General features: G+C 39.7%; 1 protein-coding gene across 3 annotated transcripts in view; it reads right to left on the bottom strand.

Annotated features, from left to right (window-relative positions):
- Positions 1 to 26218, bottom strand: part of MCC (MCC regulator of WNT signaling pathway) — a 340541-nt gene that overhangs the window by 212719 nt on the left and 101604 nt on the right. Inside the window, exon 1 of one of the 3 annotated variants that reach the window (XM_054032917.1) lies at positions 15958 to 16548. The exons of the other annotated variants lie outside the window; for them this stretch is intronic. Coding sequence (XP_053888892.1) covers positions 15958 to 16014 — 57 coding nt within the window. The 5' untranslated portion in view covers positions 16015 to 16548. Of the gene's footprint in view, positions 1 to 15957; positions 16549 to 26218 lie in introns of those variants that run through there. 3 annotated transcript variants of the gene reach the window in all.

The following is a 26218-nucleotide window of genomic DNA, read 5'->3' as shown; positions in this document are numbered from 1 at the left end:
TGTCACTCATTCAGTAAAATCTGGTGATAGGGGACTTGCTTTGAGTATATTATTAGATAACCCATTTTCCTATAGGCTCATTCATAAACCCAGGAAGAGAATGAGATGATAGGATGAAAAAGGAGCCCAACTGGTTACCATAACACTAGTAGCTTACTGTAAGTCTGATTCCTTAGGGTTCAATAGCATTTCAGAGGCTTAGGGAAGATTTCTTCCAGTTAGACATTAATTTTTGTTACATTCAGTTTCAACAAAGCGGTGAATTCAAATTGAAGTATGTGCTTCTCCCAAAATATTTATTTCCACATTATAGTTTTAGAACAGGTATCTAGTTTGCTAATATAAACATTGGTTTGATGTCAAAAGTCACTTTGATAACTAAACTACATTTTAGAAATGGAAGAGTTAGGCAAGTTCTTTGACCAAGAAAATTGCCCCATGTGATAACATGACTCACATTTTTCAGAGCTCTTGCCCCACCCCATATTTACACCAGATAGAGTCAAGGCAGCAATTTCTCACATATGGGGCACTCTGTACCAGATGATGTGAAATTGTAAGGAGCTCTCCTAACCACACCAGGAATTGTACAGATTATCCTTGGACTGGATTTACTGCTGAAATGTCTCCTGGGATGTTTCATTTCCTGGACAATGGATTAGCAATAAAATCACAGTAACTAGAAATTCCTGGCTTACTACACTTCTGTGGCCACAACAAGCACAGAAGCCACAGAACAGCTAGCAAATACCAGGAATGCTCAACCCTATCTCATCCCTCTTTTACCACCACATTTTGGTTGGAGATGCTGGCTGATGTTTGTTAAACACTGTGAGTGTCTTTAAAACAAACCATACACCAGAAACTAGTGAAGCAGGTTTTAGTGCAGACTAGTCACCCAGAAAAGATTTGTCAGAAAGAGCAGCTGACTCCACGGAAGAGCTGGAAACTCTGGTCTTGAGACATGTTCTCCCTCTAGAAAGCCTATTGTTTTCTTTCATCATTGGGGAGTTCTGGTCTGACAGTCTTGAGTGAGTCTGTCAGACTGGAACTCCTGCTAGGAGGGTTAGGATCTCTCAGAGAACCTGGGAGAAATGGAGTGAAGTGCAGAGGTTGCCATGTGTGTATACTTTTATTATTAAACACATATAACAAAAAGAGTAGTCTGTAAAGTGCTTAGGCTCCTTTTGAGATGACAAGTTATAAATACTGTAAACTCATGATATTGTTATTATAGGATTATACTACTCCCATTAGGGAATTCCTTGGTTCATTGCATACATGCAACTGTCAACAGTGTAAACATATATTAATAATAAAATAAAAAACTAAATTCTGGATTCAACAATATTATTGTGATATCTGCAGGGTAATTTTTTAACAAAAAAATTATGACGACAGCAGTCCAAATGAAACAATACACATGATTTCAACATCTGGTAATAACGAAAACTTTTTAAATCTCCATCTGATATCTCTGCAGGAAGAGTAATTTCATAAAACCACTATGCTTTATTCTGAAAATTAAGATCAATAGGAGGAAAAAAATGTTACAATAAATGTCATGCTACACTGCAGTTAGATTTAGTTTTAAAAGTCTTGTGTGAACCACATTAGATTCTGACTGTTCCCTTCTTTAGGTTAAAAGGAAATATTCAGACTGATTAAAAATGTCATTTTTAATTTCTTATATTGTCAGTTTCAGTCTCATATAAGACAACACTCCCATGAGACTGAAATTTTTTTGACAGAATTAACCTTCTTACTGCTGTCTCAAGTAAACCCTTTTGAGACTATTTCTTCACAGAAACTATCACCTTTTTGGACTAATTTGCACAATGGTACTATTATGCTCATTCCACATAGGGACAGTAGTTCAAGTGTCTAAAGACATGTTAGCCAATCACTCTCATGAAATCTTATTACTCGGGAGTATTACTATGTAACATTCTGAATGCAGCATGATTGTTACCCATTCCTGATCGGAATCAATTTTTAACTTTTATACTGGTATGATACACAAGAAAATGGATTTAGCACGAAACATACCAATAATATAGAAATATAAGATTTTAAAGCAATTTCCACAGGATTAAGAGAATAACTCATCCGTGAAAAGTGATTATAATAATTATTTCACTTGCAAAAGGAATAAGTACTAAAACTCAATTGCATGGACTTTCCTAGTTCTTATACAAACATAATTACCGATATTCACAAAACCAGGAAGCTATGCCTGGGGGATGTGGGAGGCAGTCTCTGTGTTGAGGAGCGTGCTTTCAAGAAAGGTAAAGTCTCTATGAAGCCAGGCTGAACATCAGCTTTGAAGCTTTGGTATGTAAACTTCCATGTGTAAATTATCTTGTGGAAGAAATGAAGAGACTCAATCCACATTTTAAACAAGACTTTGACAAGACAGAAGCCAATAGGAAATTACTTCTCTCATGTACAGCAGCCATCTGATTTACTCCATGGCTAAAATAATATTTAAATAGATTAACATCATCACTGGATATGATCAACACATATATACTGAAAGTATCATTTACTGGTGCAGGTCAAATGACCTAATCATTTCATTTATATTGAAAGCAATGGCATGATTTATTGAACAAGGGCTAGAGGCTTTCTTTGAACATCTTTACTGGAAGAAATGGCGTTAGTCAAATCAGGCAGAACAATTTCACATGCATAAAGCTTTATAGGGAAAATACTGAGCTACATGACTATTATATCTTCAGCACCAGTAATTTCAAACACAATTTGGATCTCTACAAGTAAATAATCTGCTCTTGCAGGAACCAGAATATTAGACATACACTGGGGGAAGCGAAAGGTTGTATTTGTAAAGAACAGCTTGATACAAAAAGATGGACCAATACAAGTTTGTTTGAACAACAAGAGTCAAATCTGTACATCACAATAATAGCAGCATCACTAATTGACATAACCTTTGCTAACTGGGATACAGCACAACCAATATTTGCAGAGGCAGCAACAAGAAGTTCTACATAAAGACTTTAGGTTGGCACTGACAACAGACTATATTCTATTACCAAGCAGGCTGTACAGGTTAGCATGGTGGCAAGATAATGCAGAGGATTCTGCTTTACTATGTATTTCTACATTACAGCTGGGAGTGAACCTTCCAGCCCAAACAGACAAACTTGTGCTAGTGGGGCTCAAGCTATCATGCTAAAAACAGCAGTATGGACTTTGCAGCTTGGGCTGGAGCTCAGGCTCTCAAGTCCAGGGGGTCAGGTGCGCTTGAGAGCACCTAAAGTTAGAAAATGCCAGAGTTAAGGTTGGCTTAATTCATTGTGCATTTGGAGTATGAGACAGTCTTTAATTACATGATCACATACTTTTGTTTCCACAGGATCCCCTGCCTACATTCCCTGTCCCTGCTGGCTCCCAGTCCCCATCTCCCCTCCCTGGGTTCCTCGTCTAATCTCCTCCCCTTGTCTCTCACCAGCTCTTTGCCCCAGCCAGTCCTCTGAACTTCTCATTGGAGGTCTTCCTTCCCCTCCCTCCACTGGTTTCCGTCCCCCCCTCTAATGCCAGCTACTCGTTCTTCTCTGTCTCCCTCTACCAGCTCCCACCCCCCATTTCCCTCCCCAGCTCCCAGCTCCTTGCCCAGCAAATATCAATGTCTTCCATCCCCGCAAACTCTCAATTTCCTTTCCCCACCTGCGGCACTACCAGCATCTAGTCGTAGTTGGACTCTTTCCTACCCCAGGTCCATCTCTGGGCCCATCTGTATTTGAATCAGGCAGTTTCTGCCTCCACACTGCTTGGGTCCAGGAGCAAGTCATTGAGAGCACAGACTCCCTGCTCTCAGTTCCAGTACCTGGCCCCAGCCTGGCTCTGAGCAGCCCAGATCTGCAACTGCAAGCAACTCCTGCTAAACCATGAGCTGGAGCATGCTAGGTGCAGATGGATTCTTCAGAGCTCTTAAGAGCTATTAAGCTCTTGCAAATCTCTAGTGACCATGTGAACTGCGATTTTTCAAAAGTTTATAACAGGGGTCGGCAACCTTTCAGAAGTGGTGTGCTGAGTCTTCATTTATTCACTCTAATTTAAGGTTTCGCGTGCCAGTAATACATTTTAACGTTTTTAGAAGGTCTCTTTCTCTAAGTCTATAATATATAACTAAACTATTGTTGTATGTAAAATAAATAAGGTTTTTAAAATGTTTAAGAAGCTTCATTTAAGATGAAATTAAAATCCAGAGCCCCCAAACCGGTGGCCAGGACCCGCGCAGTGTGAGTGCCACTGAAAATCAGCTCGCTTGCCTATCCCTGGTTTATAACTTGGCCAAATCTGGGCAGATTTTCACTGGTATGGCAAAAGAAACATCCCTGACACAAAGGCCACTCCCCTGGAAAATTTCAAGTCCCTGCTCCAAAGCTTTGGGGTGATAAATATTTCCAAAGCAAAGATCGCCAGAATTTAACATGGGCAAAACAAGGTATTTTTCACTAGCCTTGTTCTTGGAATCATCAGAACCATTTTTGGCCGTAATTTTTCAATTCTGGCCTGACAGACAGACACTTGGCTTGAAAGATTTCAAGCCAAATGGTTAAAATGTGGAAAAATTATAAGCAACTGAAACCAGTATCTTTATAATGGGAAGTGTTGGGCAATCTTAATAAGAGCCGGTGCTTCCAGCCCCACCTACAATACAATAATAATTATATACTTTGCCATTATTCATTAGTTGGAGTGATAGTCTATATATACACAAGTCTGCTTATTTTAGATTTTTAAAAAAACACTTTATAATAAAGATTAAATGTTATGTCAAAAACTTGGGAAACGGTATTAATGTTTATAAATATTTAATATGCCAGGACAAAGCTGATACTCTAATAGGTATAAGTTGGTTCTACTTTCTTTTCCCTCCATTGTCTGTACTGCAATGGAAACATTACATTAATTGTTCTTTACAATAAATGTTACTCTCACCAACAAATTTGTCAGTAGTAAATAAAAAAATACAACTGAGCAACAAAAATATGTACTGATATAAATGTTTTCAAAATAAATATTGTTTTAGAAAAAGTCACCTAATACACAATATTGGTAAATATCAAGTAATACCAACAGTTATTCTTGAATTATCACATAACACCAACTACCCATTTATCTGGGTTAGAATTATTCCATCCTAAACTGAAGAGACATTTGGCCACTGTAGATGCAATTGACTGCATACCAAAATTAAGGTACAAAATTTAGTTTAAAAAAATAAAACACAAATAGCAATACATTTATTTTTAAGCTACAATTTAAATTTAAAACACGCATATTTTAAATTTAGTTTAAAAATAAAACACAAATAGCAACAAAACAATCACTCCTGCTTCAACCTCAAAATAATGTCCACATGCTACATCCAAATACTTACATATGTATTTTTAAAATATTCTGTACAGCATATATTTGCAATGTACTATATAGATTTTTTTTAACAAACATTAAGGCATGGAACTTGAAAGCAATTCAACAGCACAAAGCAACACTGTACAACATTTCAGAACATGAAACGAAAAAGTATACTGGGGCAGATCTACCAGTGGTGTAAACGGTCATAGCTTCATTGAATTTTCATAGCTATGAAAATTTATACCCGCTGAGGATCTGCCCCATTGTTTACAGCTTAAGCTGCAGGGGTAATTATACTGCCAGATTTAGAATCTGATCACCATGGGATCCTTAAATGAGCAGAAATATTATTATTTATATTCCCATAATGCCTGCAGGCCTCACTGTGCTAGGCATTGTAAAAACACCTAAAGAGAGAGGATCTCTGAGCAGGACTGTCCCAGAGGAATTTAAGTTATAAACATAGAAAGGGTGATGAGAAGGAATCAGAGGCATAGAGAAGGGAAAGGACTTGCCCACAGTCACACAAATAGACCAGTAGAGAGCAGGAAATAGTATCCAGGTTTCCTGAGTGCCAATTCAGTGCCCTATCTACCAGACCCTGCTGCTTCCCCCCTAGTCAAGACCTAAACCCCAGAGAAAATAGAACAGGATTAATTTAACATTCTTACAATTCTTAGGTTAAAAAAAAATTACATCTTTTCAGTAGCACTTATTTGCAACAACAGCAATAAAAAAAAGACAGTATAATTTATTCAACATTACAATAAATACACAATTTATTGTATCTATGTACACAACTATATCTCTATAGATATAATTCAGTGTGTGTACAGAATATATTTGTTCAATGTTTTTTAATTTGGCATGATTGAACTAGAAAATTTATTTCAGTCATAAAAAAATAAATCCAATCAATATTTTCATTTTACTACAAAATTTAATCCTAGAAGTCAACAACAGAGTTGATCTCTTAACATGTGATCTTATTGAACACATCTACTGTTATTTGGGTTTCTTTAAAAGAATATCTAAATAATTCATGCAGACAGAAGACTCATTTATATGGCAAACCTTGATATAGGACTAATGCACTGTGCCTCCTCATGTCTCAGAAATTAAGTCACCAACACTATCCAAATCTACCTCCCTCTTTCACACAGAATCCTCAAATTCAGAGAACACTATATCTCCCCACAGAGTGTGTTTGCACTGACATATTATTACTGTATGTTAAAGGGGAACTCCCACAGGTTTTCCCGTTGTGTTTAGAAATCAACAGTTCCCAGCACACAAGTACAAACTGAAAATTTAACTGATACACAGTGTCACATCATTAACAACACTTCTTAACCGACTGAAAACAATAGCAGTGACATATCAACAAGAACACATTCTGTGTCTTAATATTACATCGGTCTACTGTACCACAGTAGAATCAACATCTCCCTATACCCTTACAATAATCATCCAATTTCATATCCAAATCCTTCCTCTTCTCCTCCACAATTTTGTTTCTGCTACCTGGTAACTCTGCAATCCACATCCAGCTCAGAGCAAACAAACAAATTCTGAAAGTCAGACACCATCCTCCAGCTTTGGTTTGGGCCTTGATAGCTCCAGGGCTGATCACTTAAAACCATGATTTTCTCTTCCCACAAAGGTTGAGGGGATCTCTTGATCTTTAGCTAAAAAAACAAAAAAACAAAAACAAACCTTTCCTAAGTAATGAGTTTCTGGCACTATAGATCTAGGGATAAAAACATTAAACCTCGCTAAAAACATTTAGGGAATCCAGTACGTTGTGAATGTTACTCTCCCGATATACATTTGTCCTTATTAAATCTCCAGGCCAGGGGCATTTTTTCAAATGTTCTGTCTTAATAGCTGGAAATATTTTAATATCAGGCAGATAAGTTACATAATCTTTGCCATTTTTTCATTAGGAGTCTGGAGAATAGCATTATCTGCACTGACAGCGTCTGGGCATTTGAGTAATCTTTTTATAGTACTTCAATTTAATAACATCCAAGCCTGAAACACTGTGTGCCTGATAAGCAGCTCATACAAATCCAGAAAGTAAATGTTCTTTGAAGTTCGTATGGTTTTTACACCGGAAATACCATGCATCAGTCACACTGGAAATGACATGCACAGGTCATGCCAAAAATGCAACCCCTCAAACAGATAAAGGATCTGAGCTCATGTTCTAACCCAGATTTCTAAATTGGCAGCACAGCACCCTGATAACATGCCATCAAGCCAGCCTGACTAAGACAATCTGTTAATAAACTGTGGCATCACAGGAATGTCTCATCTCCCCCTCTTTTAAAAGGATACTTACTTTCATCTATGCAATGCATCATAAGTGATCACAATAAAGCATAAAAATAAATTAGATTTAGCAAAGTTATGAATAACCAGGATTAAAGTTTATCTGATCTGCAAGTTACATCCAGACTTCCTGGCTACCATCCCTGAGCTCTACCATTAAGATTCTCTGCTCAAATCCCCTCCTTAAATTGGATATCTGCAATAAGGTGAGATCTACCATAACTCTTTAAGTGATGTGGTTATACTATCTCTCTACTGTCTAAGCATCCATTAGGACAACAGTCTTGAAAGGGTTTAACTCTGAATCCTTTGTAAGGTTTAACCTTGAATAAAATCCTGCCATTCAATACGGAGTGGAGCAAAGAGAAAAGATATGGGGCTTAGCTTACCCATAAAGGCACAGAGGGTGCAAATTGCACCTCACTGTCTCTAGGGAAGCTGGAACCAGTGCTCTAAGGTGATACAGAACATTCTGTCTCTCAGATGCTTGGCTGGCTGCTTCTTGCTCACATGCTCTATGTGTAACTGATGGCCCTATCTTAGGTCAGGAAGGCATTTCCCCCAGGTCAGATAGGCAGTGATCTGGCTCCCCCCCACCCCGCACCTCCCTCTGAAGCATGGAACATGGGTCACCTGCCAGAATTAACTGGGTATATCTCATTTAATCAATCCCCTGCCACTGCAGGGTCTTGGTGTACCTGTTCTCTCCCTTTGGCACACAGTAGCTTAGGCTACACGTACACTACAAGCTTGGGGTGTAATTCCCCTGCTCGTGTATGCATACTTGTGCTCGCTCTCAACAGCATGAGTACAAACAGCAGCGTAGCCACGGTAGCATTGATAGCGGCACGGCGGAGCCATGGGGAGTACAACCCCATCTGAAACTGATGGGAATGTATTTGGCACAGCTCAGCCATGCCTGCGCTGCCACTACCAGTGCTATGCTGCTATTTATATTCGTGGGTGCTAGTGCAAGTATGTGAATGCAGGCAGGGGAATCACGCCCCTAGCTCATAGTGTACACGTAGCCGTAGTCTCCTCAGGGTTCTAATACTTTGGTCTAACTGGGGTTGTTGGGTTTTGCATGCAGATGGGCTGGGTGGTGATGGTGGCCTATGATATACAGGAGATCAAACTACATGGTCTAATGGTCCCTTCTGGCCTTCAAATCTATGTGATATGGTACCCTGATTCAATGTGCAAGTTCCACCGTGCAATGAATCAGGTCCATTTGTTTAATCTGATTTAACGTACAGGATATTCAATACCAGACTAAGATAAACTACCCATGAAATGCAAAGAGCCAAATGTGACCCTTGGTTCAAGAAGTTCTCTCACTAATGTCAGTCATTAGTGGCCCCTGAGAGTTCAACATGCACATAGGAAGGCAGAAGTTTGCCTAACATGTATAAGTGAAGGAGAGAGAAATTTTGAAGAAAGAGAGGATAAACAGGAAAAGAAATCCTTTGCAGTTGACATATAAAACGCAAATTACAGGCCCAGTACTTTGAGATGCTGAGCACTTCCTAATACAGTATATGCCCGATTTTCCAAAACTCTATTATCTGATTATCCACATTATCCAAATCCCTTCCTCATTCTCCATGCTGGGGGACAACAAGGAAGGGATTTGGATAATGCAGAGATCTGAACAACAAAGAAGAGACTCCCAGCCACAGGGAGGCCACCCTGCTGCTGAATGGCTCCTACGGTGGTGCATGGAGCCACCTACAGCCCTGCTATCATGGGACTGTCAGGAGGGTCTCTGCCAACTGAAGTCACTAAAACACAGGATTGGGGACTTCAACAGCAGAGTCCAGGGAAGGGGTAGGGACGGTTTTGTGGCCTGCAGCATGTAGGGGGTCAGACCAGATGACCATAATGGTCCCTTCTGACCTTAAAGTCTATGAGTCTATGAGACTGAGGATATGTCTACACAGGGATAAAAAAAAACCTGTGGCTTGCCCACCTGGGTCAGCTGACTCTCAGGGCTCCAGGAGTGAAAAATTGCCATGTAGACATTTGAGCTCAGTCTGGAGCCTGAGGTGTGAGACCCTGCGAGGCTCCAGCCTGAGTGAGACCATCTACACACCAATTTTTAGCACTGCAGCCTGAGTCAGCTGACCCGGACCAGCCATGGGTCTTTTATCCAGGTGTAGACATGCCCTATGTGCTCCCTGCACTGCTGCAGGGCTGGTGACACCCAATCCTGCAGGAGTCAGGTGCAGGTAAGACTGCAGTCCTGGCAGGACAGAGCAGAGTCCTGGCCACAGGTCTCTACAGTCCTGGCAGGGCAGAGCAGAGTCCTGGCCACAGGTCTCTGCTCTGCCCTGCCAGGACTGTAATCTCCCCAACCTCCACCCTTGGCACCTATACACTAACATGGGGGTACAGATTTTATTCAGATAATCAGGAGTTCAGATATTCAAGAGAGCAGGAGCAGCAGTACAGGGAGCCCTCCCCAGCTCTGCTGTCGCAGGAGGAAGGGAGGAGGATCATGACAGCAGGGCTGCAGCAGGCTTCCTGCACTGCTGCTCCTGCCCTCTTGAATATCTGAACTCTTGATTATCTGAATAAAATCTGTACCCCCATGTTAGTGTATACTGTAGATCAATGAGAACCAAAGGTACACAGACCAGACCCACAGAAACGATGCTCTAAAGTTTGGTGAGTACTTTCTGCTGTGAGAAAGTCGTTTTTACACGACATGCAATGTAACGTCATTCTAACAGTCAATAAACCAGTGCATTTTAGCTTTGATAGATATGAAACATATGAGCTGTTTATAATTACCTTAAGGGTCAGTTATGCATCTATTCTTCAGTGCTTAAAGTATTCTCAAAAAGGGCCAGGTCTGCCCAACAGTGGACTGTCATTTATAAACAACAAAAAATTAAGGTCTTTTCAACTTGTATAAATACAGTTATCACCAATTTATCAAAGAGTACCAGAACACTTATCTTCTATGTATAGGGGGAAACTGTGATCTCTTCTATATATCAATATTCAGTATATGTTGTCTTTTAATAGCAATCTCTGTACACCTTTAATACTGTTTTTCTTTACCGGAGGTCAGGCACATGTCTTGTAACACTAGACAGTGGAGTGAGAGGGGGATACCAATGTGAGATGAGGTCACTATGCCTGTAAAGGAGTACTGTGTCACTGCAACAACCCCATTACAGCCTGACCAGTGATGGATTCAGACCGCTTTCTGACTGTCCGAGAGTAAGACTGCCAAACTCAAGATTTCAAAACTCAGAAGGCAAAAATAAGGCCGTAAGATTTATTTCCAACGTACAAACCTGTTCCCAGTTCCCCACACGTACATTACAGCACTAGCGCAAGCAGAATCATATCCTAAAAAGAACAGAAAACTTACAAAAAATACAGCAGGGTGGGAATTGTCAATGCTGTATTTGCCAATGGGGCTTGTATCCACGTTAGGCTCCCTCATTTGTATCTGCCCCACTCTCTGACCCAACACAGCAATGTCTTTGTATTGGGTTGCATTTATGACTCGAGCAGCCTCATCCTTTGCATTTTGTTACTCTTCTTCGTTATTTTCTTGAAGCAGGAGTAATCAGGGTAGTGGTGGTGAGGTGGAAATACAAATGTGAAATTCTGAAGGACATCACTATGTCATGGGTTCCTGTTTCACCCCTCTCAAACTTGGTAGTGTCCCTTTCATTCTTCGTATCTTGTACTATGTATAGAATTTTGTCATCCTTCTTCCCATGCGCTGTTCTCCTCCAGAGACCTCACTCCTCTACCTCCTCCCACCAAAAATAATAATAGTAAAAAAAAAAAATCCCTTGGCGGGGCATAGTATTCAAACACCACTTTGGTGAAATTTCTCTCTCTCCTTTAAAAGGAGTGCATAAATCAAGTAGTTTGTTCCTGGCATTGTAAGTGGTTAAAGAATGGACAACTGTATCCAAGAATGCAAGCAGCAACCTTAATTATCTGAAATGCGGAAATCTAGGCAGAGATAATGAAAAGCAAAGGAAAGAAATTATGTACCTGAGAAGAAGGGATTTTTTTTTTTAAATTTGGTGCTTTGGAAAGAACATACCCATTAGAGAAATGATGTCCCCATTGCAGCTTACAGAGCAAATGGCAAAAGGAAATGGCCACATAAAACAAACCAACCACATTTTAAAAAATGAATGTTTTGCAAAAATGAGATACCAGCCCTGAGTCTGCAGAAACCTCTCTTGGGGCCCAATTCTGCCCTTGGCAGATGCACACAGTTTCCACTGACTTTGACGGGAATCATTTGTGTATAACCAAGGACAGAATCCTGCAAAAACTTATGTGCATGCTTAACTTTACTACTACGAGTAGCCACATTGTAGACTACTCAGCGGGAAGTAAAATTAAGCACATGCATAAAGAACCACCACCTTCATATACGTATATGGAAATGGACTATGTAATAGGAAAACCTCACTGTGCACATTCATCCATGTATTCTGCAAAAAAGTGGGAACATTCTGAAGTACAGCCCCACTTTGAACACTGTGAAAACCTGAGGGGGAGGGTGGGTCAGTTACCTTTGTAACTGCAAATAATTTTTCTGCACTTAATTGGTTGCCTGTAACAAACTGCTTAAGTGGTATTCATGATGTCAGCTTTTAAGAACACATTGTATAGTTACTCAATAGTTAATGGTACCATTGGCCTAAACACATGGATCTGAATAGTGATTATTTAATTCTGGGTGTCCTATCCCCCAACTGATCAAATCTCAAAGTGAAATCTCTCCAAATAATGCTTCACACCACAGCACTGGCAGCAGCTAGCCTGTTTCACAATACTACAACCAGGCCTTGTTGGACCTTATGAATTATTTACAACGTTAACAAAGCCTATCTTACATTCTGAGGAGTGGCAGCAACGTTACTATCAGCAACTTCCAGATTTTTCAGACCAACCTCTCCTAATGTCTCTTCCCCCCCTCCCCGCCCCCACCCTGCTCCAATCTCTTTTTTGGTGGGAGAGTAGAGGAAGAGGGTCAACCAGAGAAGCTGCTGATATATGCACCAATATTGACAACTTCACCTCTGGAGTTCAGCAATCACTGAAATCATACGGCTCTGATGGGAACATGACTGGCTTACCATGGAAATCAGTTTTCCTTGCTGTATGTGTGAACTTCATTGGGGGAAAAAGGCAAACAAAGGAAAAGGACATACCAACTAGATATCAAGATTTTGTTTACTTTTACAATAAAAATCAGAGATTAGCTCAGCATACTATTTGCAAATCAAAAGCAAAACACACACGCTTTTGCATCCATGGTGGGGGAGGAGGTAGATTTTTGTCAGTTTTTCCTAATACTGGCATAAATCTCAGAAAAACACCTCTTGCCAACTGTATGGATAGTGATTAATTTTTACCTTCTATTTTGTGCAACTGACACAGAAAGGTGTGTATTAATTTCTTTCACACACACACACACACACACACACACACACACACACACACACACACACACAGTATATGTTCAGAGATTTCTACATTATCCACTAGTACTAATAATGGCAGTTCCACAGTTGGAATTTTGTACATTGAAGTGAGGATATAACTTCCCTAAATAATTATGTGTATTACTGGCCTTCTGCCATATTTTTCACCAAACCAGATGCACTAGATAGTGCCAGTAGGGAGATGGTCGCAGAGCAAAAAACTCATTAAAACTGTATGATCCTAGGAAAATTTCCAGTGCAGCCATTTTCTCTAAATGACTGTGGGCAAAAACAATGGGTAAAAACAAAAGCCATAATCAGGAAGGAAAGCCAGAAGAGAATAAAAAGAGAGAGACAGGAAGACCAAAAGAATAGATACAAAATATGGACACAAACCAAAGATACAAACAGCACTTACACAGCACTTTACATCTTTCAAGTACTGCAAACAAAAATTAATATTTCACACATGGTGAGGAGAACTGGGAAGAGGGAGCCAAAAGAAAAAGATAGCCTTGGAGGCCCTATTGTTCATATAAAACCTACTGGGAAGAAAAGAGCTGTGTGTGTCACTTAAATTTAGAGGTGAGCAACCAAACTCTGTCTCAGTAGCTCCAGAACACAAATGTAATCAATTCCATCAATGCATAGGGGACAGCTAAAATAAAAAAAAAAAATTCCCAGGGTGAAAGATCACAGAATTCCCTCGATATTTCCTCCCATTGCAGGTATTTGGAGTGGGAGGGCCTCCTGTGTTAAAATTCCAGGTGAAATCACTGAATACAAGACTAGAAGAACTATCTTAATATGTCTTAAAGTCCCGCCCAGTGACTGATTAAAATGAACTCCTAACCTGTAATAACATTCCAAAGCAATACACCAAGACGAAAATGCTATTGTTAAATATTGTCTGCTCTGGATGACTGTCCTAGCATCACCCTCCCAAGACACTGCACTGGTTTGAAACTTTTACTTTTGAAACAGGCATAAAACCAAAATATACACAAAAGTTGGGAGACATTTGAGATTTTGCTGAACTAGCTTGAAAAGCGAACAAGAAGGACATAATCTTGCTCCCATTGATGTCAATGGCAACACTCACCTTGACTTCAGTGGGAATACGACTAGCTTTCAGAACTGCACCATCCTATTTAGAAGTAGAATGGTCAGAGGTGAAGTGCTAATCAAACTGATGTTGCACGAACACAGGTAATGTAAAAAGAATAGGATCTCATTTACTAAAGCAATCAAACTTATACTTCATCCCAAAGCTATATAACACATAAAAATAAATTACTCCTCCCTACACACACACACACAATATCCTGGGATGGACTCCATCAACCAGCAAGCATATAGTACTCACTGCATAAAAGCTAGAAGAAGGGGGTTAGTATTGGCCAAGGACACCAGGGCAGTCTCCCATTCTACAAAAAGCATCCAGGGATCTTTAGTGTGTATGCTGAGTTGACAAAACCTTCGTTCTTAAGTTCCCTTTTGCAAGATCCACACACAGTTAATGAAATGGAACTCCTATTATTTAAATGACTATTAAATATACACGCAGCACTTTTATTATGGAAGAAAATTTAAATAAAAATACTGTACTGGTTCCTATACTGAACTGCAGGATTCTGCACGGATATGGACCCTCACTCCTCACTTGTGCCCTTTCCACAGTGTTCCATTGCCCCTCACTGGTCTGCTAGAATGCCTATTTGTTTCCTTATTTATTTTATATTTCCACTCTTTATCTTGGTATATAGTTTTTTTCCTAGCTATAGGACAGCGATCATACCTAACTCTCTAAACCATTTACTCTTTTGTCTCCTTCCTTCTGTGAAACATTATATGATGCTTTTCATGAGACACAGTATAAAAGAAATAAACTGCATGGCACATAAAATGTGTGTCAAAAGAGGAAAAAGGATTTTTTTAAACCAAGACAATATATTTTGTGGAACATTAAAACCATGTTTTAATCCCAATAAGATGCTGTGGGCTGTATGTTGTGACCAATATCAGCTATTTTCAGTCCAATCAAAGCTACCCGAATGATATGCCCAAGGCATTTCAATAACCATAAAATATGCAGCTTAGAACAACTGTTTAAATATTTGCATAATACTTGATGTGGCTTTAATTTCAAATCTGCTTAAAAAACAATGATGTCAGAGCATAAAAGAAACAGACATACCTGCAACAGTAAGTAATAAATACAACAGTTTTTCACCCTATGCTGCAAGAAGTAAAAGTCTCAGTAGCTTATTTCCTCTCCCTTCCACCAACTAAAATAATATTCATCTAATCTAAAGAAACAGCATTACCTTGGCTGAACATAATCAAATACATCATGTGATTCTCCCAAAGTTGTTGGCTTAATAATGTTGTTTGTTTTCCACCCTCCTCTCCAATTTAGTAACCATCTGCTTAATCTCAATTGGGATCACTGTGTATTTTACCTACTGCAAAGAGGAATGCGGTGTATAAATGCAGCACTCGGGAAGGTGGGAGAATCCTTGCTGCAGGACGACATAAAAAAAGGTCTCTGCACAGTTATAACCATTTGCCTTTTACCACTTATTTCTGACTGAAGCAAGTTCAGGTCATTTCCTGACTAGCACTGCAAGTTAGAACAAGAATACACTCTATTAATCTTTAATTGAAGTGCCTGCAGACTGAAAACCAAAAAGAGACTAATACTATATTTAAAAAACAAAAGCATTAAAAAAATTTAAAAAACAAAGATATTGAAACTGCTTACCTCGCTCAGCTCCGCAGAGGAGTCATTTCCATATTTCATAGCAACTCCAGAATTCATGATTAGACTTTTCAGGGCTTGGCTATTTCTACAGATTTTAATGCTTCCAAGCTTTGCTCAATAGATTCAACACTCCCTTCTTCTCCAAGATTTTTCTGTCTTGCACATTTTGCTCTAGACAGCCATTTTAACTTAACATTTATAGAATCTAAATTAATGATGCAAGGTCTGCTAAAGGAGCCAAATTGGTTTTCATTTCACAAACAATCCATTTCTGCAAGAGACTCATTAAAGCTGTAGAGTGCAGGGTCACAGAGAATGCAAACAGTCAGTAATGATCTCCTGGATACTAAAAATGCCCAAGTCCATGTGAAACCTATGTTTCAGCTCTGCCTCTAGTTTTATACTGCCCTTTCCCCAGCTAGGTTTGAGGGCATCTCCCATTGGAGTTTAATATCCTGGCAACTATTTGGTGAGTTTCAGATGAATTCACAGCGAGAACACAATCAAAATACTCCTAAGGTCTTAAAGGGGGAAAAAAACCCGAGACAAATTGATGCTGTACTTCACGCTAAAGTTTCCCCATCCACTACGCCTGGAGTTGTAAGTGGTTTATGATCAAACACAGCTGTCTTGCTTCTAGCTAAAGGGGCGGTGCCAAAGGAGAAAGGGAGGGGAAGGAGAGAGCTATACTGAGTTCATTTTGGAATTGCAGGCATCTTTCCAGCTTTCTGTACACTAATTACTGCAACCAAAACTACAAGGTAAGCATACAACAGTAAAAGTTACCTGCATAGCCATGTAGTTAGTTTCTTATTTTCCCCTATTTCCATATGCAATTAAATGAATTTCTTTACGATTTCAGAAAATTGAAGTGAACCTGAAGCTATATTTGAAAGCCAGGGATTTTACATGGTACATTAAAATTTTACAAAATTTAGGGCAGATATTACTAGATGAATAAAAACAAATCAATCATTTGAATTCAGCATCTAACTAGTAGCCCAGGAAATTCCTAGGAATATAGGTTCTTATAAAGAATGTGCTGGTTTTATTAAAAAACACAACACATACAACAGAAGATTTAATGACAACCTTTTCCCCTCAGTTCTTGCCTGCTATAGGTACTCCACTCACCCAAAATTTATACTGCTTTGCATTGCTAGGTTACATTGGTGAAGTTAGAAGCTTGGAGTCCCTTATCCTGTGACTGAAGTGTATCTGATCACTTTGTTTAATTAATACAAAGTATGACTAAACTATTAAATCCTGGGAAGAGTTGATTTTTATAAAGATCAAAAAGATCAGGACAAATAGGGCACAACTTCACACCTTGGCAAATCCATTTACACAGGGAACAATACTTGCCAAGAGTAGCATTCTGAAAAAGACCCTCTGAATAGTATGTTTTCCTCATCTATATTAATTACAGGATCAATAATCATCATCATCAGATACAAGGATAATTCTTCTGAATCACAATAAAGTCTATTAAGACCATAGAAGAAAAGAGAATATTAAAATAATAGCAACTAAACCTTTTGGGTTGGAGCACATCCTGCTTTAATGGATCAGGATCTGAGGGTCCCTCCCCATTTCCCCTTCATGCCAAGACCTGGCAGGTGTGGATGCTGCAGTCTCACTGTTAAGTCCATTCTCTTTCTCCCTCCCCAGCCTGGATACATTTTCCATCAGTTCTTTTTCTTCCTGATTTTGCTTTCTAGCATCACCCGTTTGTTTTCTTTACCTAGTTTCTTCCCTGTCCAACATACATCTCCTCTACCTTTCACTCAGTTTTCTGCACCCAATTCTCTTATTTTTATGTTTCCCTTTCTCACCTTCACCTCCCTCAGTGTTCTCTTATATTCTTGCCTGTTCATCTCCTTTGTCCCCAAAGCATGTTCTTATTCACCTTCCCCCAGCTGCTGGTAATGTACTGTGCTGCTCTCTGCTGGTAGAATGCTGCTGTGAAGAGTGCCAGGAACAGCATTGAGTAGAGCTGCCTAAGAAAACAGGGCCAGAGTACATACCCAGTGGCAGTGGCTCAGCAGCTCTCCAGAAGCAGCCAGAAAGATGGACATGCCCCACCTCTCTGTAAAGTCTGATATGCCTGACAGGTTGGGAGTCCCAGTGTTGAGGAATATATGCTCTTATCTTCATATGCAGAGTAGTTACACACATTAATTTCCTGTACACTATAATGAGACTACCCATGTTTTCTCCTGTGAAAGCAAACACCTGATGGTGAATTACTATAAAATGTTTTGATAAAATAACTCAAAGTTTACATTGTATGTTTAAAAATCCACCATAGCTGACAAAGAAAAAATAAGAATATTCTACTCTTCCTAAATTAACCTCTCCAAATAGAATGTCGAGTGACTTTACTCTGCAAAAGTGATAGACTCCAGAGTGAAGACCTAAATTTATCCTGAGGCAAGCCCATTTCACATAGGGCTGCAGCACATTATCTTTACAGTATTATACCCTTAGACAACCAAACACAACCCAACTGAAAGAGAAAGGGATACAGGTCCTAAAATAATTCTGTATTGCCTACCTAAGGTCAACAGTGTTTTTGAACTACTTGCTGGCTAGCCAGTGGCTAAGACAGTAGCACATGATCCTATAATCTAAAAAAGAAACTTCAGCTCCAAATATGAGGGTGTGATGCATTTGAGATAGATTCCGTTGAGACATTTTACATGACTCTAAACTTATACCCTTATTCTTCTGCCACTTTTCTAGATTTGTTAGTAACACTGGAAGAAAATAAGGAGTCACTGGTGGAAAAGTAAAATGGAATTCAAATACATTCAGACATGCCCAGGAATATCAGGAGGCGCAGCCAAAGACTCTGTGTAAAACTATGTTAAAATGGATGTAGAGTGAAACTGTAAACACTGAGGAAAAGTTATATTTACATTAATCCCATATGACTCTCACTACTAATGCTGGAACGCTGTAAATGGGTGATATAGGGTTACATAAACTATGAACTAAAACAGAGAAGCCTGAACAGAGAGTAAGTGCTGACACTGCACACTCAGCATTGAAAGGCATATTGCATTTTTAAAGGGTTTTTCATTAAGCATATTACAGGGAGCAGCTTAGTTTAGCCCCAATCCTGCAAAGATTAATGCACCTGCTTTGCTTTATACACCGCGAGTAGTCCTATTGACTACTTGCAGTGAGTAAAGTTAAGTGGATGTATAAATCCTTGAAGGACTGGGGTCTTCTGTTACCATCAGCTTGAGTTATAAAACTCTAGTCTGGTCTCTATGGAAAACTGTTTTTATTTGGAAATTATTAGATTTATTCTCATGGCAAAGGAGACTGTTTCTGCAAAGGTGAAGAAGTTGTTTCAAAATGTTTTTGAATTATAATGCATTAAAAGTACCCTGAATTAAAAATCAACTTGTTACTTCCCCTTCCAACTTTACATATGGCTAAACATCCTTGAAGACCTATGCACTGGTAAATTGGAAGATATAACAAATAAGATGTAACTAAGCATATGTATTGCTGGATTTGGATAGCTTGGTGCCCAATACAGCTTGCATTGATGTCAATGGGAGTTATGGGCCAAATCCAGTGCTCGCTAACCAACGTCAATGGGATTTATTTTTGTCATAGACTTTCATTTGGTACTATATGTTTGTGTAAGCATGTTGCCCTCTACTGGCTGGTTACAGTTCAGCATAAGCGGATAACAGACCTCTCCTTTCAGCTCAGGAGCTAGAGGCCTTTGTTGTTGCAGCTGTAAAACCAGGATTCTAGTCCCAGGTCTGAGGTATTTCGCTTAGTAGAGGTGATAGTCTTTTCATCATAGCTACGGTTAGTTTTGTTCTCTTTTGCAAAAATAAAATCATCACTATATTAAATTTTTAAAGCTAAGTCTAATTGACAACTAGAACATGTTCTGAAATTTTTGAATAAATTAAGAATATTTTAAAGGACTTTAAAATGGCTATTTTAAATTTTTATGAAGAGTCAAGCATTTCTTGGGGCTATCTGTCAGACCAATGAAATCATATTACATCACAAAATTCAAAACCTAGACAGATCTAACTGAATATCTCCAGGCAGTCTCACGGTTTATAAATCCATATATAGTGGTCAGGTAAAGTACCATGGTGATAAGAACCTTATAAATGCTAGTTGATAGATTAGGTGCATTTTTACAATGTCTTGTGCCACAGGCAGCTTTCAAGGGCAAGAACAGTAACCACAAGACTTTTTCTGAAAGATTTTAAAGAACTGCAGTGGGATTTACACATCAGGGTTCAATTTCTGGCTCTGCCACAGTCTTCCTGCATGACCACAGGCCATTCACTTACTGACTCTGTTCCTCATCTGTTACCCAGGGATAATAATGCTCCCCTTCTTTCAGCCTTTGTCTGTCTTCTCTATTTAGACTAAGTTCTTTGGGGTAGGGACTTTCTCTTAAGGTATATGTCTACATTAGAGCTAAGGGTGATTCCTCATGTTAGACATACCTTCACTAGCTTGAAGAGCGCTAGCATGCTAAAAATAGCAGTGTAGCCATGGTAACGGTGGCATGGGCAGCAATTAGTGGCGGCACAGGCTACCTGTGCTGAGTACAAACCCACCCAAACCCTTTGAGTACGTACTCGGCACAACCAGCTCGTTACACCGGTCACTGCTGCCCATGCTACCATGGCAATGTTACTATTTTTAGCACATTAGCTCAAGGAAAGTTAGTGTGAGTATGTCTAAGGCAAGCAAGTCTAATGCGAGCTGGGAATTATAGCCCAGCTGCTAGTGTAAACAATCTTAATATGTGTTTGTACTCTACCTCGCTCAGTGGGGCCCTTATCTCAGTTGAGGCCTGTAGTTACTACCATAATACGAATAAATAATAAACTGGACATGATTCACTGTCATTAAAGCTGATGGAGAAAGGAAACAGACAATGAAAAATATATTCTACCAAATCAAATACACCAGGGTGAGCTACTTCATGTACATAATGCATTCCCATCAATGAGTGCTTTTTATAACCCTTACTAACTACTGAGGTTGCGTACTGCTTTTAGACAAGTGTAAAAAGAAACAGAGGGTCCTGTGGCACCTTTAAGACTAACAGAAGTATTGGAGCATAAGCTTTCGTGGGTGAATGCCCACTTCATCAGACGCAAGACACTTGCTTATGCTCCAATACTTCTGTTGGACTTAAAGGTGCCACAGGACCCTCTGTTGCTTTTTACAGATTCAGACTAACACGGCTACCCCTCTGATACTAGACAAGTGTAGTTTCATTGACAGTCTTCCTGTGATAATTTCAAAACTAGTAGAGTAGTGTGTTATCTAGTAACCATTATTAGCTGAGCTCTGCTCACTCTGAATTTAATAATCTGGTGCCCACTCTATCCCATTTATTTACAGATTTAAAAAGACAATATATTTACTTATCTACAGGAAAGAAAAATTGAGAGCTATCCAGACATTATGGTGTCCCTTAATCCAGTCACACAAAGTTACTGCAGATGCTACCTTTTTGTTGTCTCTGGAGAGTCAGATCCATTATGTCAGTTTGGGTAATACCATTCTCTTTGGATGGGATACAACTTCCTCACATATTACCTTTTACTTTTGAAATTGCTGTAAAATATGGAAAATTTTAGTGCTATAGTGATTTTACCAGGCCTCCCACTCACAATATCCCTTGGGGAATACAGTCTTCCACTTTCTAACCATTACTGGAGAGAGCATGACCCAGCTACCACACACAGAGTTTTTCCATCATTCTTGTTTTGTCAGCTGCAGAGTGAAAATTGCAGTGCAAAAAGCAGCTATTTCTTAAATATAATTATACACATACACACAAACATCATTACATAAAGTATACAAGTCAAAAAAAGGACATTAGGCAAGTGATTCCACTCTGTATGGAACACGAATGATTAGCCCATCACAACTTCAACATGCGTGAAATGAGGCTTTTTTGGTTTGTTCTCTCTAGTTAACTTCCTAAATGTCACTACTGACATTTCCTAAATATTTTATCATGGTAATTCTCACATAATTACTGCAATTAAGGCTGCACCCTTCACAGTCACAAGCACAAATAGATTACCCCTTTAATTTATTGTAAACTTTAGTTCATCCTGAACACTATGCAATATTATAAGGATAGATTCCTGTTTTCATTTCACACAAAATATATAGGTATCCTAGTATTAGTGGTTTGTATTTCCCGGGACAGAATACTAGTACTCCGAAGCTTAACATGGAGTTTGGAAGTGGGAATTCAATACAATACTTGGATAAAGTTTCCAGACAGTTCCTTATTCAATAGCACTAATGCATTTTGATTTAAAGGCAGTGGTGAGAAAGGATGGTCTGCTCTTCTTGATGGAAATGATTCCCATCAGTAATATTGAAGGTTACCCACTTGTGTCAAGAGAAGATTGTCCAGCTCAGCTGTAACAACTGAAAGTAACCCTGCCCTGAAAAACTGAAGTACTCAATTTGAAAAACATGAGTCAACTTCACTTCTCTGTCCCTTCAATTACACTATCTTGATTAGTCTAAAATGGATAGTATATCTAGAGTAATAGGGATTTCCAAACAGCACTTCAATCACAGTTACTCACCCCTTCGCCCCTCTCCAAATACTAAATCCACTTAAGATGTCATGTCCTTGACCAGACCAATCTTCTTTGCAGTTTACATTTGATCCCTTTAATTATCCTACATTTCATGTCACCAAGCCACTCGCTAATCTGTCAAAACCAGCAGCCCTAGTTGTCTGTCTTTTCATCCACCACTATCATACATTCACAGTGATTCCACCTGACCCCACAGTACCTCAGAAACAGGCAAAATGACAAACAAGGCATCAGGAAACCCACACAGAGGCCTGTTAATCAGTTATGGACCTGTTTGAGGACAGCAGAGAAAGATGGTCGCAATTTTTAAGTTCCCTTTCTCTCACAAAAAGAAGAACAGGAGTACTTGTGGCACCTTAGAGACTAACAAATTTATTAGAGCATAAGCTTTCGTGGACTACAGCCCACTTCTTCGGATGCATATATGAAGTGGGCTGTAGTCCACGAAAGCTTATGCTCTAATAAATTTGTTAGTCTCTAAGGTGCCACAAGTACTCCTGTTCTTCTTTTTGCGGATACAGACTAACACGGCTGTTACTCTGAAATTTCTCTCACAACCATCTCATCTCCCTCATCATCAGCTACTTACCTCTTGCCTCTACCCATAAACTTGGCCATTCTGTGGACTACAATCCTTCACAACCATTACTTTTCTGCTGCTCTTCCCTACTCTCTCCACCCTCTCCTTAGCTGAGGTGTCAATTCCTCCCCCCACTTGCTCTTCCACCCTTTTTTCCTTAGTTCAAAGTAGCCCCCAATTATTAGCTTCCAATCTCAAATATCACTGCACCAGTTCCCATTCTCTGGAGATAGTCCTGAGGTTGTGCACACTTATTCAACTAAAATTTGGTCCTCTCCTCCACTTCTGCTAAATACCTTGCCAAACATCTCTACTTTCCCACCTAACTAGAATCCCATGTCCACAACACCCATTTATTTACAACCTTCAATTCCTTCCAAAGCCCTTTCCATTTGCATCTTCCTCTCTTTGCACAATATCGTACCAGCTTCTTCAAAGAATAGAGCTATGATCTGCCATGATAGCCATCTTTCCCCACCCCAACACACTCTCCCTTTTCTCCCTGTCACCTATACTGGGGTTTCTTGCCTGATCTACCCCTCATCCCCATTCCATCCTGCTACCTGACCTCCCTTACTCTGACTCTCACCTCCTCCCTCACCTCTGGCTCCTTTTCCTCACAAAACAAGCATGCTGTGGTCCACCCCCCAGTCTCAAAGAGACATCGCTCAACCCCATCCAATTGCCACCCCATTTCCCTTCTTCCCTTCAGCTTCAAACTCATCAAGCAAGGAATCTGCAATCATTGCTTGAAGTTCCTCTCCTTTAAGTGCACTCTAATGATTTCCATCATCATCTCCAGGATATTGAATCAACTTCTCCTCAACAATATTAATATCGCCTCCTTCACCCTTGTACTTAGGTGCTTAGTGATAGGCATGGTATGTTAATCTGAATAGAACAGAACCCTCCTGGGACCTCCCCCCTGCTTTCAGGGCTGCTGATCCTGCTTGACATCTTGCCCTTCCATGGCTTTTACAACACTGTCCTGTTCTGGGTCTCCTCCTCCTACTCTTGCCATTCCTCCAGTCTCTTTTGACACCATTTCCACTTTCCTTATGGATTTCTCAGGGTTCTGTCCTAGTCCTCTCCTCTCCCTGCCCTTCTCAGTGGATGTTCTTATCTGCTTACACAGCTTCAACTACAATTTCTATGCTAGCAACTCACAAATTTATCTCTTTGACTCCTGAACAATCACTCCTCCATCCAATCAACATATTTCAGCCTCTCCCTGCAATATCACCTCTTACAGTCATTTGAAATTAGTGAAATGTTCGGAAGTGATCTTCTAATCTTCCTCCTGAAGCCCTCTTCACTCTTCCATTCTCTTTCACTGGTGTACACACCACTAGTTATTCACCCAGACCTGTAATGGAAGGATAATTTTTTATTTCCACCCCATCTCCCTATACATTTACACAATTCCTACACATCTCTGAGATCTATTCTTTTTTTCCCTCTCTTTCTGGCTCCAATGTGCATCCAGGACATTACTGTATCCCATTCTGATTAATGTAACCTCCTCTCTGGGCTCACTGATAGATCTACATTGGAATAAAAGACATGCTGCATGGCCTTACCTGGTCCAGGTCAAGTGACTTGGGTTCTCAGGGCTTGGGCTGCAGAGCTAAAAATTGCTGTGTAGATGTTCAGGCTGGAGCCCAGGCTCTGGGTCCCTCTCCCCTTGCAGGGTCCTAGAGCTGACTGAGACCCACATAACCCCTCCAGTCAATACAAAATGCAGATGATCTTCCTTGACCACCAATCTAACCACATTACCTTCCCCCCTTTTGAATTCCTCCACTGGCTCACCCTTCTCCAGTGCATCAAGTTCAAGCATATCGTCATCATCTTCAAGGTCCACTTAACTCTATCCCACACTACTTATCTGACAGTTTCATGTTACATTCATCCCTTTCACGGCCCACTCTGCTGCACCAATGATGCCATCTTTGATATGTTTATCCACTTCTCCTACAACCTTATCTGCACTTATTTTTATGATACTCCTTAAGATGGAATGCCTTTCTTGAGCTTCACTGCAAAGATACTATCTTCTCTTTTTAAGTCCTCCCCCAAACCATTTCTTCCACAAGGCCTACAAAGTCCCCTCCCTCCCCGACCCCCAACCATTTCTTCCACAAGGCCTACAAGAACCTTGGTGAATAAATCTACTGCTTATTCATTTGTTTCACTTCTCTCATCCAAAAAAAACTTTTAAAAATACTTGTTTTGCTCTATCATGCTGTATAGTAGCCTCACAGAGTAACTGCTTAATATAAGTGCTGCTCCTCTACCCCTCCCTACTATCTGGTTCCCCCCTCCTATTGAGTTACGTCCAAGATAAGTTTCTAGGTTCCTGGGGCAAAGACCTTTTACCTGTATCAGAAATCACCTAAGACACTTATGGGTGCTGTTAGAAAAAAAATGTATGTGTTTTTTCTCCCTTTCAATCAAAACACACACACACACACACAGTTCATGTGAAAATCAGATTCAACTAGTAAAAAGCACTTAGCATCTCTTTAGAAATGCATGGAGCAGAGAGATTCAATGTCCTTTAAGATTATAGCTTCAAGTAGGCAGAGTAAAGTAATAGAAAATGCAAAGGATAGGAAATTGGAGCTGGGCTTTTAGCCTAAGGGCACAGCCCTCACTCTGGCACATTGGTAGGGTTCTTATTACATTATGAACTCTACATAGAACAGAAATTGCCCTTTCTGAAATTTGAATAGTTTATTTTGCTTACTTCCTACAAAGATGAAAAGTGGAGTTTACCAATACATTGCAATATGGTTGTTATCATAATCAGTCTCCCTGCTGTGGAAATCATAATGTGAATTTGTACTTTGAAATGAAGCAATTACACTGAAGTGTTTCTCCACAAAATGGAGAGGAAAAGAAAGAGGTGTGCAGAACCACTCATCTCCCCAGAGGACATTTATCCTGCTCTAACACCAAAACTGTTCTTAAAATCAGCAGTGTTGCCAACCAGTCATTCATTAAGAACTACACATAATCAAAAATAAGTATGGGGTTGGCACGGGGC

The sequence above is a fragment of the Malaclemys terrapin genome, chromosome 6 (assembly GCF_027887155.1).
Source record: "Malaclemys terrapin pileata isolate rMalTer1 chromosome 6, rMalTer1.hap1, whole genome shotgun sequence".
Lineage (NCBI taxonomy): Eukaryota > Metazoa > Chordata > Testudines > Emydidae > Malaclemys > Malaclemys terrapin.
This window is presented reverse-complemented; position numbering and strand designations above follow the sequence as displayed.